The sequence below is a fragment of the Oncorhynchus clarkii genome, chromosome 10 (genome assembly GCF_045791955.1).
Source record: "Oncorhynchus clarkii lewisi isolate Uvic-CL-2024 chromosome 10, UVic_Ocla_1.0, whole genome shotgun sequence".
Taxonomy (NCBI): domain Eukaryota; kingdom Metazoa; phylum Chordata; class Actinopteri; order Salmoniformes; family Salmonidae; genus Oncorhynchus; species Oncorhynchus clarkii.
Genome location: NC_092156.1, coordinates 36,937,445 through 36,954,153, shown reverse-complemented (window position 1 = coordinate 36,954,153; position 16,709 = coordinate 36,937,445). Strand labels below are relative to the sequence as shown.

The 16,709-nt window shown below is 40.2% G+C and overlaps 1 protein-coding gene across 1 annotated transcript in view; it reads left to right on the top strand.

Moving 5' to 3' along the window:
* Nucleotides 1-6,595: 6,595 nt before the first annotated feature.
* The window catches only part of LOC139418412 (teneurin-1-like), a 132,755-nt gene continuing 122,641 nt past the window's right edge, over nucleotides 6,596-16,709 (top strand). Inside the window, exon 1 of the mRNA XM_071167817.1 lies at nucleotides 6,596-6,828. Within this exon, the coding sequence (XP_071023918.1) occupies nucleotides 6,612-6,828 (217 nt within the window). The 5' untranslated portion in view covers nucleotides 6,596-6,611. The remainder of the gene's footprint in view (nucleotides 6,829-16,709) is intronic.

Sequence of the window (16,709 nt, the reverse complement as noted above, 5' to 3'; positions counted from 1 at the left end):
GGCAGGCTCAGGGTCAGGGCAGGCTGAATGGTCAAAACTGGGAAAACTAGAAAACAGGAACTAGAAACAGATAGGAGCAAGGGGAAAAACATTGGTAGGCTTGACGAACAAAACAAACTGGCAACAGACAAACAGAGAACACAGGTATTAATACACTGGGGATAATGGGGAAGATGGGCGACACCTAGAGGGTGGTGGAGACAAGCACAAAGACAGGTGAAACAGATCAGGGTGTGACAACACCCAGTCACTACAAAGATCCTTCCTAACTCCGTTGCTGGAGAGGAAGGAACCCGCTCAGGGATTTCACCATGAGGCCAGTGGGGACTTTAAAACAGTTCCAGAGTTTAATAGCTGTGATAGGAGAACACTGAGGATGTATCAACAACATTGTAGTTACTCCACAATACTAACCTACATGACAGAGTGAAAAGAAGGAAGCCTGTACAGAATACAAATATTCAAAAACATGCATCCTATTGCAACAAGGCACTAAAGTAATACTGCCCAAAAAATTGGCTAAAATGTTTGAGGCAAATCCAATACAACACATTACTGAGTACCACTCTACATATTTTCAAGCAGAAGTGGTGGCTGCATCAATCGTTAAGGACTGGGTGTTTTTCTCGATAAAAAATAAATGGAATGGAGCTAAGCACAGGCAAAATCCTAGAGGGAAGCCTGCTTCAGTCTGCCTTCCACCAGACACTGGGAGATGAATTCACCTTTCAGCAGGAAAATAACCTAAAGCACAAGGCCAAATCTACGCTGGAGTTGTTTACCAAGAAGAAAATGAATGTTACAGTTCAGACTTAAATCTACTTGAAAATCAAGACCTGAAAATGGTTGTCTAGTAATGATCAACAACCAATTTAACAAAGCTTGGAAGAATTATGAAAAGATAAATGGGCAAATGTTGCACAATCCAGGTGTGGAAAGCTCTTAGATACTTACCCAGAAAGGCTCACAGCTGTAATTTCTGCCAAAAATGCTTCTTCAAAGTATTGACTTTGGGGGTGTGAATACTTATGTAAATGAGATATTTATGTATTTCATTTTAAATACATTTGCAAAAATGTCTAAAAACATGTTATCACTTTGCCATTATGGGGTATTGTGTGTAGGTAGGTGAGAAAAAATTATTTAATCAATTTTTAATAATACACTTTCGGAAGGCACTATGAAGACATCTTCAGTTCACACAAGAATCAGTTACATCACACAGTCTAAGTTATCTGTTTTTGTGCTGGAGGCACTTATGCTGATCCCTTTGGGTACATTCTCACCCTGACCTAGGAACAGTGCTTATGTGAGGGATTGAATGAGCTGGGGTGAAAATACAGTCGGGTAGAAAACACTAGATGTATACTATAGAGAAATGACAATGACAGATCTCTCAGTAGGAGGAAGAGGAATAGCTCCAGAGAAGTGGAGCTCCATGACAGAGATGGAGGCAGGGAGTGCCTGCGGCATGCCTGTAGCGCTGTAATGAAGTTTGTGGCTCATGTGCCCATGCTGGGCCGTTGGGCCAGACTCTCCCAGACTCGACGGGGGACGTTCATCTGAATATTCTTTCCCCACATGTAGCTACCCAATTAACACCAAGCACTTTACCCTGCCGAGTCCCAGGAAGGCTCAGCCAGCATCATGGAGCTTGGCGAACTGGCACCAAACAGCCTTTGATTTATGGACTTAATACTGTAGTGTACTACACCAAGGCAGGGTATTGTATTTCATACAGAAAAGATCAGAAATCTAATAGTTTCTGTACAGACTCTTTTGTCATGCACCTTTGGAAGGTTAAGAGTGTTCCGGAATGCTACTGGCTTTTCATTCTAAGGTCCAGTGGCAATTTTAACATGTAAATCTTGGTGGGGCAAAAAAGAAAATGTAGGATGCATGTCAGCAAAGCCACTACATGATACAACACTAAACAATACATTAATTGCACTATAACGGTGACAAACGGTGCCCACAAACGGTTAGGGCCTACATAACGCTGTCCCAACAGCAGTCCCAACACTTTAGCACTGCTACACCTGTCTTTCAGCGGCGCCTTGTCTGGCAGCGAAACAGTTCATTCAGCCTCATTTACTGCCTTTAAAAAAAAACATAGCTGATATGGCTGACTTGCTTAAACTGATAATTGAGATGTAAAAATTATGGCATAAGGGGACAACAAGCGGATAAGAGGCGATCCGTTATTTCGATTAAGACATAAATGAGCAAGCGACGACGGACATAGTCAATATAACTAACTATATGTTCAGCACTTTTTAAATGTACAGCGACATAATTCTGAACGGTGTACTCCCTGTACACGTCAGAACCGTAAGATACATAAATGGGGCATATAAGCAGAAAATGAAAGCTCTTACAATATTAGATGATTACATTTCTCTAAAACAGATTATATGCTATTTGTGCACCACCAAGTTAGAACAGTAGGTGAGAAGTGAAAATAGACCAAATTATTAGGGTGAGGCACATGGGCTACTAACAGCTTACTACACAACATACACTTAGTATGACTTTCTTAGCTACAGTGTACATTTCTCCCTTGCACATTACATCATTTATGCAGCAGCATACAAGACATTTTTGGACTCACCTTGTGAAGGAGGCGCAGCTGTCCTTTGTGGGAAAAAAACACAGCCACTCCATTGAGTAGCAGGCTAATGTTAGTAGTTTCTTTACAACGCTTGCAGTTAGCCACTGATTCCTTCCAAACGACTCATTGTTAAATTATTGTGTAATCTTTATGTACAAGGGCCGATGAGCACCGATATGTTATATCTATAATTTCTCTTCATTATTTCATTATTTTAAAAATGATTTGCCAGTAGAATGTCGACTTGATGACAACTGATGATGTCTGCTAGCTAAGACTTTGAAAGTCCATTCAAAGCTACTGATATAACGTGATTTGATGTCATTCTATCTGTGGCCAATGATCTTGAGCCTTCTTGGATGGGCACTTCTAATATAACTCTATAGCAGAACCCAAGGGGCTAACATTTTCGAGCTCTAACCTTAGAATTGGGGATGACGTACTGTGCCATGAGTGACAGAAAACGGATTCAATCATGACAGAAAACATAGCCAGTCTGGGTCAATGCTTTGTATTTTTTGCTGGCTAGGCCCACTACCACAGAAAGCACTGAGCTAGGCTGAAACACCTGCATTTTGGAGCTGCCTTACTCATCAATAAAGCAAAAAAGAGACCATGTTTGTATGCAGCTTTATTAAGTCAATTACAATTTTTTTTGTTACATTGTTTACAAACTGATGTGTAACACGTATTAATGCCAAAATAACAAGCAGAACAGGCAAGCCCCCCCCCCCCCCCCCCAAAAAAAACATGTTTTTTCTATTTTTTATTATATACTTTTTTTTAACCTAAAAGTGTGGTGTTCAAAACAGGTGGGGCTCTGCCCTGAATGACGGATCGCCGTTGCTAAGGTCATGGATCACGAAAAGATGTACAGCAACATTCATCCTGTTAAAGCCCATGGATTACGAGCAAATTACCGTGTGTTGTGCTGGCTGGTGTTACTCTGAATGATTTGTGTGTCCACTAGGCAGTTTATTTACAAACACTGTAATCATCTCATTAAAAGCTACTTGGTGCTCATCAGAAGACACTGTCTTAGCCCCAATGTGCTCCCATTAAACCTCTGCATTCAAAACACATTTTGCTAAGCACCAGAGTGGTAGAACTAAGCCGTTTTAACCAAGCAGACAAATGGTATACTGTAGTTTGCATTTATGGTGCAACTATAACCCAATATCATTTAGGAGCTTTAGGAGGAAAATGATATTTACTGTAACAGAAATAAGACTGATCGTATCCCAAATGGAACATGATTAACATTCATAAAATGGAAGGGTTGTATAATATTAACACAAGGTTATTTTAGGAATGCGTAGTTAAATTGCAACTTGCTCAGAGGAAAGATACAATGTTCCATTTTCCCAGTGCTACATTATGCATGTGCCCTTTTAGAGATGGGGAAATGTATATATTCTATTTCTTCCTATTTTATTACGTTAATGACATTTACAGAGTAATATTAGTTTTTGAGTAGGGAAAATAAGTTATGAATATCAACCTTATTGATTGAATTTGTTGTGCCTTATGAACTTTTCACTGGCTATTGGCTATTAGAGTCATTTTAATACATTTAACTCTGAGATGTAAGATGTTTGTGTTATTGATCATACTGAGAACACTGTCAATCTCACTATGAAGATGTTCTTGGGATTTTCTAGCTGCATATTCTGTAGCTACAGTGTATTACTCTATCCCCTAAGTATTTTTTTATACGTTTAAACAAATACATATCAACGTTAAGAAGGTACACAAATAAATTATTGCATGTGGTAGCCACTATACATTCATTTTTGCATCAGAGGAAGTGGTAATTCAATTAGGTTTTGCAACAGAGGAAGTGGTACATGAGAGTACCTCTTGCAAGACAGTGTGTACACAATAACCTCATGATAGAGAACCCGGCAGCGTAATTAGTTTGTGTGGAGCCGGAGTCAGAGGATCAGGTTAAAATATTGGTGGTACAGTAGGCCTATTAAATTAGTAGTAGAAGACTGGTGGTAGAACTGGTAGAAGACTGGATCTAGATATGTATTTTGAAATATAGAAATGGTGAAAAATAATGAAAATAGTTCATGACGCGAATAAAACATGCAACTTTTTTACAATAGTTTTACACCATCTAGCCACAATGATGCTAAAAGGACATGCCCTAACCTATTATTAGCATTTCTGAAAAACAATGAAAACACCCTCACAGCAGGAGAAACCAAACACAGACACAGGTGGACAACCTGTGTCTGTTGCTGCGTTCATAACATTTAGCAAATTCGTTAATACCAGCATACCACTGGGGAAAACGTGTTGCTCCCAGTTTACAAGTAGTATTTTCTGAGTTCCCCACTTGTAATGAACGGAGCATGAAGCCCTGAACCGACCTGGGCGTGCTCCCCTTGGAGCCAGTTCAACACAGCAATGGTGCGTAGAACATGTTGGCGATTGGAACAAAGAAATTAAAACATTTCAACAACAATTAAAGGTTGTGTATGTAACCAGATGCTGCTGTTTATACATACTGTTGGAAAGGAACTAGTGATAGCATAGTTAGGGAAATGTCCATGTGACAATAGCTCTCAGGCACTAATCCCATATACCTACCTACATGTCAAATAAAATAAAATAACATTTTATTGGTCACATACACATTTAGCAGATGTTATTGCTCCAAAAGTGCAGTAATATCTAACAAGTAGTATCTAACAATTTCACAACATTACACACATTTAAAGTATGTTAAAAGGGTACAAAAATCGACAAAAAGGAACTACTCCTGTATATTCATGAGCTAGCTACTCATATGATTTTGTACTGAGAGTACTGAGAGCACCTCTTGTAGACAGTGTGGACTGTGTATGCTAAAATAGGTGCCTTACCTAGGCTCCCTGCCTCAGAGTTTATACAGTAACCTCACCAAAAACAGCCTTGTTTCAACTAGTGGTGTTGACTCCCCACTCATCATTTTCCAGCCACACCTACCCTGAGTAATTACCTTTACATGCACAGAACAGCCTCGTCCAGCCAGGGGGCTGGCTGCGGCACAGAATACAAATGGCCCATAAAAATGCCTTCAACTGCCAATTAGTCAAGCAAGATATGTACTGAGCTTGCTATTAATAACCTATTACCACAAGCCGGACAAAGATGGCACAGCCTAATGAGCATTTGATTGTCATATTTGTCTTGAATGCTGTTAAAGATTACAAATGTCAGAGGGCAAACATTGTCAGGAGCCTCTTCTGATTTCTTGCTGAAGTTTGTATTATGGGGAGTTTCCCCCCCCCCCTCCGTTCCCAAAGTATAGAAGGACAGTGGGGTGTGAAGGCAATCCTCTCTGCTACAGGGTCGAGTGTTTGGGTCAAGGCCATGGCCAAGGTTTAGTGGCTGTCAGGCGGCAATGATAGAAAGGTCAGCCCAAGCAGAGCTCAGGGCAGAACAGACGGGTTCATATCAAGGTTATAGTGTGCTTTACGCTACACAGCAAAACACTACTGGGCTGTGATGAACTGCAGCCTTATACTAGGACACAGATGCAAAATAACAGTATTCATCATTGTGCTACTGTTATATTACTACTGAGTAATGCTAATGGTAAATAAAAAAATAACTGCCTCTGTAGCTCTGGGGATAAAATACATTGTTCGCCACATGATTTCTGTCATTGTGTTTCATAGCAGTCCATCAGATTCTGCTGTAAATTAAAGTTATCTCTCAATCTGTTCCTATAAGGGCTCCTCCTCCCCTGTGTCTATAAAGCAACTCAATCTTCTAACACCACCACCCAGCAGCAACCTCTTAGAACAAGGACACGCTGATTAAAGACACTAATATCCAAATAATTACTTTTTACTTGATTTATATATTTTTCGCACAATACTGGGACACAACATTAGCAATGTGTGAGGTAAATTCATTGTTCTAAGTCTTTATTCTCCACTTCCTCCAGATTGGTCTTGCATTTTGGATCCAATGACTGAATGAGCTTGGTTCAGTGTTGCCAGGCATGGAGCAGATGGATTGTAAGCCTTACCAGTCGTTGTCCAAGGCCCGGAATGAGATGGAGCTCGCCTACACCAGCTCCTCAGACGAAAGCGAGGACGGCAGGAACCTTTGCAAATCCTACACATCCCGAGAGACCCTGCCCGACTACGGCCAGGAGATGAGACTAAACTACAACAGCCACAGAGCCAAGCGGAAAACAGTGGAGGAACACACTGGAGGTACGCTATAACCACACACCACAAACTAGTTTAGCCAGTCACAATGAGATTGTTAAATAGTAATTAAATTGAAATAGTAATTCGTTTTGATTGGTAACTGTGCTGGGGGCATTTATACGGTAAAGGCCCATTCCATTTTGCAGTTATTGATAAACGCACGGGTTCCAGGTTAATCAGTTTTCCTTGCACAGGTTATGGTCAGTTATGATGTCAAAATGGCAGAGAGGTTGCAGGGGAGACAGGCAAATGCAGTGTGATTGTATGCATGGTAAGACTTATCATGACATTGCAGCTAGCCAAATGAATTTTATAATCTCATGTCCCCGTATCCACATATCCCCTGGTAAATGTATGAAAACTCTACTCTGCTGCTACCTGCAGTGACTATGGAAGGATTGCATGCTAATGTGGAAGGTAGACTCGGGTGAATGTTATTGTGAAAAATGAGAATTACAGAGGTAATGCAGTTATTCCATAAATTGTTTCCTAGTCTAGCTAGTCACACACAGGAGCTTTTTAACACCTTAGGGCTGTGTTGGGGTTTGGGGGGTGGGATGGGATAGGATAGGGATGGGGGGGAGTGTATAATTATGTTTGAATTGACTTTTTCGCTGTACAATATAACACAATCACACCTCTATTCTAACCACTCTAAACAATGATTGTTAGGAAATGAGAATAGGAAATGAGTGTTACAGGGAAAACACAAAACTCACTTATCGAATTATGAATGGTTTTAGTGGTGATGTTTCTACTCAGTTTTTCATTGCACAGTCTATATTGTTATCTACCTTATTCACTGAACACATAGTGCAGTATGCCATCACTGTCTCTTGAAGGTTCCTCATACAAAAATGTCACAAATGGTCTGCTTCAGGAAGACATAAAATACCACTATGGAGGTTATTTCAGGTCCCATCTAAACCACTGGTTGACTATTTACCTTTCACAATATACAGTTGAAGTCGGAAGTTTACATACACTTAGGTTGGAGTCATTAAAACACGTTTTTCAACCACTCCACAAATTTCTTGTTAACAAACTATAGCTTTGGCAAGTCTGTTAGGACATCTACTTTGTGTATGACACAAGTCATTTTTCCAACAATTGTTTACAGACAGATTATTTCACTTATAATTCACTGTATCACAATTCCAGTGGGTCAGAAGTTTACATGCACTAAGTTGACTGTGCCTTTAAACAGCTTGGAAAATTCCAGAAAATTATGTCATGGCTTTAGAAGCTTCTGCTAGGCTAATTGACATAATTTGAGTCAATTGGGGGTGTACCTGTGGATTTATTTCAAACTCAGTGCCTCTTTGCTTGACATCATGGGAAAATCAAAAGAAATCAGCCAAATCAGCCAAAAATTGTAGAACTCCACAAGCCTGGTTCATCCTTGGGAGCAATTTCCAAATGCCTGAAGGTGCCACGTTCATCTGTACAAACAATAGTACGCAAGTATAAACATCATGGGACCACGCAGCCGTCATACCGCTCAGGAAGGAGACGCATTCTGTCTCCTAGAGATTAACCTACTTTGGTGCGGAAAGTGAAAATCAATCCCAGAACAACAGCAAAGGACCTTGTGAAGATGCTGGAGGAAACAGGTACAAAAGTATCTATATCCACAGTAAAACGAGTCCTAAATCGACTTAACCTGAAAGGCTGCTCAGCAAGGAAGAAGCCCCTGCTCCAAAACCGCCATAAAAAAAACCAGACTACGGTTTGCAACTGCACATGGGGACAAAGATTGTACTTTTCGGAGAAATGTCCTCTGGTCTGATGAAACAAAAATAGAACTGTTTGGCCATAATGACCATCGTTATGTTTGGAGAAAAAAGGGGGAGGCTTGCAAGCTGAAGAACACCATTCCAACCGTGAAGCACAGGGGTGGCAGCATCATGTTGTGGGGGTGCTTTACTGCAAGAGGAACTGGTGCACTTCACAAAATAGATGGCATCATGATGGAGGAAAATAATGTGGCTATATTGAAGCAACATCTCAAGACACCAGTCGGGAAGTTAAAGCTTGGTCGCAAATGGGTCTTCCAAATGGACAATGACCAAATGGACAATGACCCCAAGCATACTTGGGCAAAATGGCTTAAGGACAACGGAGTCAAGGTATTGGCGTGGCCATCACAAAGCCCTGACCTCAATCCTATAGAACATTTGTGGGCAGAACTGAAAAAGCGTGTGTGAGCAAGGAGGCCTACAAACCAGACTCAGTTACACCAGCTCTGTCAGGAGGAATGTGCCAAAATTCACCCAACTTATTGTGGGAAGCTTGTGGAAGACTACCCGAAATGTTTGACCCAGGTTAAACAATTTGAAGGCATTGCTACCAAATACTAATTGAGTGTATGTAAACTTCTGACCCACTGGGAATGTGATGAAAGAAATAAAAGCTGAAATAAATCATTCTCTCTACTATTATTCTGACATTTCACATTCTTAAAATAAATTGGGGATCCTAACTAACCTATGACAGGGAATTTGTATTATCTTAATAGTGACATTATCTTAATAGTGATAGTGCATCTGTAACGCAGTAGTTAAACTTTGATCAGTGTTGCTGTTTTCATTGTTTTACATGGAAATTCTTCTAACCATATTCTGTCTCTTTATGCAGTCCTGGAATAATTGCAGTTCTGAAATATAGTTGACATGACATATTCCTTGATCGTTGTACGTTAATTTGAGTCATTTGAAGGTAAGAATTGAAGAACAAAGTCATGCTGAAAATGTCTTCAGTATTATGACTATAATTTCTATAATAACAATTTATATGAGGATAATTTGTTATAATGCCTATCAGTAATTGATCATCTGATGATTAGAGTCGGCATTTCTAAGTCAAATGATGATTTAAGATATATGATTTAAGATATAACACTTAACATTTATTTTACATATAGTATACTGTATTTGAAGGCAAAATGTGCATATGAATAACACCTGAACAGCATCTCCCTCACATTGATATGATTAGCAGTGCTCTATTTCTAATCAGATCATAATTTATATACCGTAGTATCTTATTTTCCTTAGATTTACCTTAAAACTTATGCGAATGATGGACGATACATAGTCTTGTCTTAACTGCAAATGTGAGCTTAAATCGGCTTTCAGCTCCCATGTATTACGGTATTCAAATGATACACCGAACAAAACATTTGGTTCTGGTTACCTTGGAAACTGCATAAAATGAACAAATGACATTTGCTTGGAGCAGCATCTTTTTCAACCTGAACAGATTGATTGCAAAACAGTATGCACATGATTTCATCCCCTATCGTGGAGAGGACAACATTATCAGGAGTGATTGGGGAAAAAATCGATACAGTTACAGTTATCGCAATATTTAGGATGATATTATATTGATACTTTGGCACCAAGTATCGATTTGTAAAAAAACAAAAAATACATACTGTATACAGTGAGCTCAATGTATTGGGACAGTGACATTTTTTTGGGGGGGGGGGGGGGGGGGGGTTCTGTGCTCCAGCACTTTGGATTTGAAATTATACAATGAGTATGAGGTTAGAGTGAAGATTGTCAGTTGAATTTAAGGGGAGCATCCACATTGATGTAGAAGTGTCTAGAAACATATTATTATTATTATTGTATTTTAACCCCTTTTCCTTCTGAATTACGATCTTGTCTCATGTCTGCAACTCTCCAACGGGCTCGGAGAGGTGAAGGTTGAGTCATGAATCCTCCGTAATATGACCCGCCAAACCGCACACCCACCCGCTTAACCCAGAAGCTATCCGCACCAACCTGTCAGAGGAAACACCGCTCAACTGATGACCGAAGTCAGTCTGCAGGCGCCCGGCCCACCACAAGGAGTCGCTAGAGCCCGATGAGCCCCCGGCCAAACCCTCACATAACCCGGACAATTGTGCGCCGCCCTATGTCTTACTTCAATTAGCCACGAAATCCCTAGTTTGAAAGCAAATGTTTTCTAGAAGCTGTGCGGTGCCATTTCCCTTGAATTTACCCATACATGGGCTAGCTGCCTAGCAGAGTTTCAGCCAATGAGATTCAGCCCCTCGCCATTAGAGTGACAGCTGGCAAGACACACACACACACACACACACACACACACACACACACACACACAGTAGAGCGAGAGAGAGAGCAATGACGTGGTTCACATCTGCACATTTGTGACATAGTACGCAATTTTCAGGGACCACTTCTAGCTTGTGGACGCTACCTTCCGAACTACTGGTGAAAAAGTATACAAAAGTACCAGCGAATATCTTTAAATAGTGAGTTAACATGTTTTCATCACTTTTATTTCCATGACTGATCAAAACCTGGTTTTATTATGTCTCTCTCTTGTCTCTCTGAAGCAGACATATAGTGAGCAATATGTTTTGAACATCTAATCGCAATACATATAGAATGGTAAGAATCGCAATAAATATTGTATTGTGATAATATTGTAACATGAGGTCCCTGGCAATTCCCACCCCAAATTTTCAATGCTCATTTGTGTCCATTTTTCACTGTTGCCTCCATTTCGCGGCTGTGATTTTAAGGGGCAGGAGGTTGTAGAGAGGTATTCACTGACAAGAAATTGGTCAAGGACATGGGTTCCTGACTGGCGTAATTAGTGTAGAGATTATTACTTGAGAGTGAGGTCAGGCAAGTCACCTTGGTGAGGGATTCTCAAGAGCAGTTTAAAGAAAGACGACCCCTCTCCATATGCAAGCCGCACCGCAGTGTTGAGTGCAGACCATGGCCACAGACTGATATTAGTTTAGTCACACAGGATTTTGATCCACGCCAGATTATTGTACAGCCCAGACAAACTCATTGAAACTGTTGCTAAAACAATTTAACTAAAATGTTTGTTATTTTAATGATCAATAAATGAATGAAATACTTAATGAAAAAAATCACTATACAGTATAACAGGCCTCGGTAATCTGCAATCCTTTACTCTCAGTTCTCAGTTTATTAGGTACACCCACCTAGTACCAAGTCAGACCCCCTTTTCCTCAGTGTGCCTGGATAGTTCCGCACACCATTATACCACCACCATCAGCCTGTATCGTTGAGACCAGGCAGGTTGGGGCCATGGACTCTGCTGCTTACGCCAAATCCTGACTCAGCATGACACAACAGGATCCGGGATTCGTCGGACCATGTTTTTCGACTGCTCAATTGTCCAGTGTTGGTGATCGCGTGCCCACTGGAGCCGATTCTTCTTGTTTTTAGCTGATAGGAGTGGAATCCTGTTGGTCGTCTGCTGCAATAGCCCATCCGTGACAAGGACCGACGAGTTGTGCATTCTGAGATGCCGTTCTTCACACCACTGTTGTACCATGCCGTTATTTGCCTGTTTGTGGCACGCCTTTTAGCTTGAACGATTCTTGCCATTCTCCTTCGACCTCTCATCAACAAGCTGTTTTCGCCCATAGAACTGAAGCTGACTGGATGTTTTTTGTGTTTTGCACCAGTCTTTGTATACCCTACACACTGTCGTGCATGAAAAGCGCAGGACGCCGGCCATTTTCTGCTCAAAGTCGCTTAGGTCACTCGTTTTTCCCATTTTAACGTTCAATCGAACGGTAACTGGATGCCTGTCTGCCTGCTTTATATAGCAAGTCATGACCAAGTGACTGTCACGCCCTGGCCATAGAGAGGCTTTTATTCTCTATTTTGGTTAGGCCAGGGTGTGACTAGGGTGGTCATTCTAGTTTCTTTATTTCTATGTTTTGGCCGGGTATGGTTCTCAATCAGGGACTGCTGTCTATCGTTGTCTCTGATTGGGAATCATACTTAGGCAGCCTTTTTCCCACCTGCGTTTTGTGGGTAGTTGTTTTCTGTATAGTTTATGCACCTTACAGAACTGTTTCGGTTTTATTTTGTTTGAGTGTTTTGTGATCAAATAAAATCATGAACACGTACAACGCTGCGCTTTGGTCCGATCCTCATTACGACGAGAGCCATGACAGTGACTCACTGTCTGTAGGAACAAACTATTTTCGTTAATGGGCTGGTGTACCTAAAAAACTGTCCACTGAGTGTATGTCACACTTTTATCTAGTTTTGATAAGAAAATGTAATTAGATAATGTACAGTTCATGTCTGTGTGTAAGGGTAAAGTGACGGTACTCTGTTATATTTCATTATTTTTAAGTTATGTGACCCAGTCTTTATCATAAATATCTCTAAGGTGAAGTCAATTCGCTCTCAGCAGTGTAAATGTTGATAAAGATTGATCCGCTACTGTTGGAAGTTATGATTTGACCAAACTGTGCAGAACAGATTAGGAATAAAATAGGATGCGTCATCCACTTTGGTGTAAGTGAATGTATTGTTGAAAAGGATGCACATAGACACTTTTCACAGCTGGTATGTAGGTGCAAAACGGACGTGGGAGAAGTGTATCTAATTTTCCCAGGTAAGTACTTCATTAAATATTTTTGCTGCTCTTTCAAGTGAAAACAAAACTCGCCTAATTGTGTCCCTCCAACAATGACCTAGAAATCTGAAAGTGTTTTTAGTTTCCACGCTTGCGAGTTAAGATTAGTATTCTTAGTTCTGAATTATTTGAAGGATATCGTATTGTTTTCCGTCTTGAAAGGTAACTGTAGGAATCACTGTTCAGCCATCCCTGATCGGGAGGTGGTGAAAACAGATGGTGCTCCCAACGCCTCATTCTGTGAGAATACTCACAGCATCCACACACTTCCACAATGCCTCTCCAATTTCTGAACATCCAATGGAGAGAAAAAGAGATGTTAGTTTTTCTTCTATACTGAGTGGATCTATACTTATGAACTCTTGCTTAAACTTAACTTCTTGATGCTTTTCCCGAAAATGCAATGTTAGCTTTTCCCCTGAGATTACATGGCACACATAGCCCTATGCTAACATGACCAGCATGATTATTTCCTGTAACAAATTCCACAACAGCCAAATAAAAAGGTTCACTGTCACGTTCTGACTTTAGTTCTTTTATTATGTCTTTGTTTTAGTATGGTCAGGGCGTGAGTTGGGTGGGTTGTCTATGTTCCTTTTTCTATGTTTTGGGATTTCTGTGTTTGGCCTGGTATGGTTCTCAATCAGAGGCAGCTATTTATCGTTGTCCCTGATTGAGAACCATATTTAGGTAGCCTGGTTTCACTTTTGAGTTGTGGGTGAATATTTTCCGTGTTAGTGTTTGTTACCACACGGGACTGTTTCGTTTGTTTCACTTTGTTATTTTGTATTTTGTAGTGTCCAGTTTGACTTATTAAAATGGACACTTACCACGCTGCAAATTGGTCCGATCTCTCTTACTCCTCATCAGAGGAAGACGACGAACGTTACACTCACGTATTTGGATGTGATCAAACACTTTTTCATTAAATTGTTGTTAACAGGTGTCAAAGAAACACGTTTTGCTAATCAAAGTTACTAAAATCACATGTTTGAGTGACTGGTCAAATAGCTCTCAGTGTAGGGAGCCTAGCACCTTACAATTTTTGTAGTTTACAGTTTTTCTTCTTCTTTGTAATGTGGAATTACATTTATTGTGTTACTTTGTTAAGAATACATTAAATGAGGAGCTGCGTCTTTCTCCAGCCTTGTAGACAAACACACTGCTAATAATCATGTATTACATATATTGCATGTATATGTACATTTAACTGCACAACATTGTTCATGCATTATTCAAATGATCTACTTTGTCACATATGTGTTATTTGAATCGAGGACCAGCAGGAGAAAGTTTTTTCTATAAATAAAAAAATGTCACATAGGGGATTTGATCCCCTACAAAAAGTTTCCAAGCACACCGCATTGCCACCTGGCAATGATAACAAATTACAGTACATTACTGCTGTCTAACAATACCATGAGCCTATCTGAATTAGGTTTGATGATGTTCTATAAACATCCTATATCTTTTTTTCCCCCCATAAAAGCACATGGATGTGTGTGAAATAGATAAGCAAAAACGTGGAGTTTTGTCATATATGAGAAAACGTTACTTTAGAATTTTTGTCTAACGTTAGTAGCCTAGTCAAGGATGCATCATGTCGGCTTGGGCGGTATTCAGATTTTCATACCTTTGTAACATCCTTGTGCCATCCTGGGGTACACAGTATTACTAGCATTGAACATAATGGGTGCTATTTTCAAATGCAGAATACTCCACTGTAATCTGAAGGTTAACAATGCCTGTAAATTCCCATAGCGGATGCTAGCTAAATGCTAACAAGTGCATGCAAAAATTGTATACGGTCTCTGACAAACTATTTGCAGGACAGACAGCTCACAAAGATATACAAATAACAAAAAAAATGTTACTCACAGTTTTCTGCACACATAAAACATTAGACAGAATGGTCTTAATCCAGGGTGGAATTCTCAGCTGTTACCAAGAGAAGCTTGATTTTGCAAGAAGCTAACCACTTTGAATAACTAGCGACTAATACCCTTTACAGAACCCAATTCATACAGTCCCATTTTTACCACATTCTTGCCAGGATAAGCATTTTATATCTCCCGTGCACTTATAGGCAAGTTTAGGAGCAGAGTTAGATGTGGGCCGATGTGGTTGGACGTCTATTTGAATAAATCCATTGTATATAAACCATCACAAAGAAATACTTTAAAAAATGTATTTTAGGCAGGTCCTAAGAAACATTGCAAGACTAAAGTTATTTTCAAATTAATATGGCATATTTTGAGTTTAATGATGTTACTGGTCTGGACAGCCTAAAGGCTACATGGGTGCGCCATGCACATGAAATCAATAGATGTTTTGTAAATTAAACAGACAAAACACTTAGACTACCCTGATCACAGTCAACACACATATTTTATAGTAGTCTAAGAATGTAATGACATATAACAATATAACTTGCGTCATGGCAACGTGTGGAACCGCAAAATAATAGGCCTACACTTGATTTAGGCTACATTATTGCATGCAAAATGTTTCTAATCAGTGATAGTTGAGCAAACAAATAGATGAGCTATACAATCTCCACTTAGTTGCCCAGCCAGAGAAGTCACAAATAGACAGATGGAGATTCAGTAAAACAAAATTGATTGATTAAGACAAGTCGCAAGCTTTTGGTCGGCCTAGGATACTAAGCGACTGCGAGTGAACAGCAAAATAATCCACTTGTTTGGCCTAAACTACAGTGTATTCGGAAAGTATTCAGACCCCTTGACTTTTTCCACATTTTGTTAAATTGCAGCCTTATTCTAAAATGGATTATATATTTTTTTTTAATTACTCATCAATCTACACACAATACCCCATAATGACAAAGGGAAACTAGGTTTTTAGAAATTTTAGCAGATGTATAAAACAAAATGTAATACCTTATTTACATAAGTATTCAGACCCTTTGCTATGAGACACGAAATTGAGCTCAGGTGCATCCTGTCTCTACAACTTGAGTCCACCTGTGGTAAATTCAATTGATTGGACATGATTTGGAAAGGCACACACCTGTCTATATAAGGTCCCACAGTTGACAGTGCATGTCAGAGAAAAAAACAAGTCATGAGGTCAAAGGAATTGTCCGTAGGACCCTGAGACAGGACCGTGTCGAGGCAAAGATCTGGGGAAGGGTACCAAAACATGTCTGCAAAATTGAAAGCCCCCAAGGACACAGTGACCTCTATCATTCTTAAATGGAAGAAGAGCTGGCCTCCCTGCCAAACGGAGCAATCGGGGGAGAAGGGCCTTGGTCAGGGAGGTCACCAAGAACCCGATGGTCACTCTGACAGAGCTCCAGAGTTCCTTTGTGGAGATGGGAGAACCTTCCAGAAGGACAACCGTCTCTGCAGCACTCCACCAATCAGGCCTTTATGGTAGAGTGGCCAGACAGAAGCCACTCCTCAGTAAATGGCATA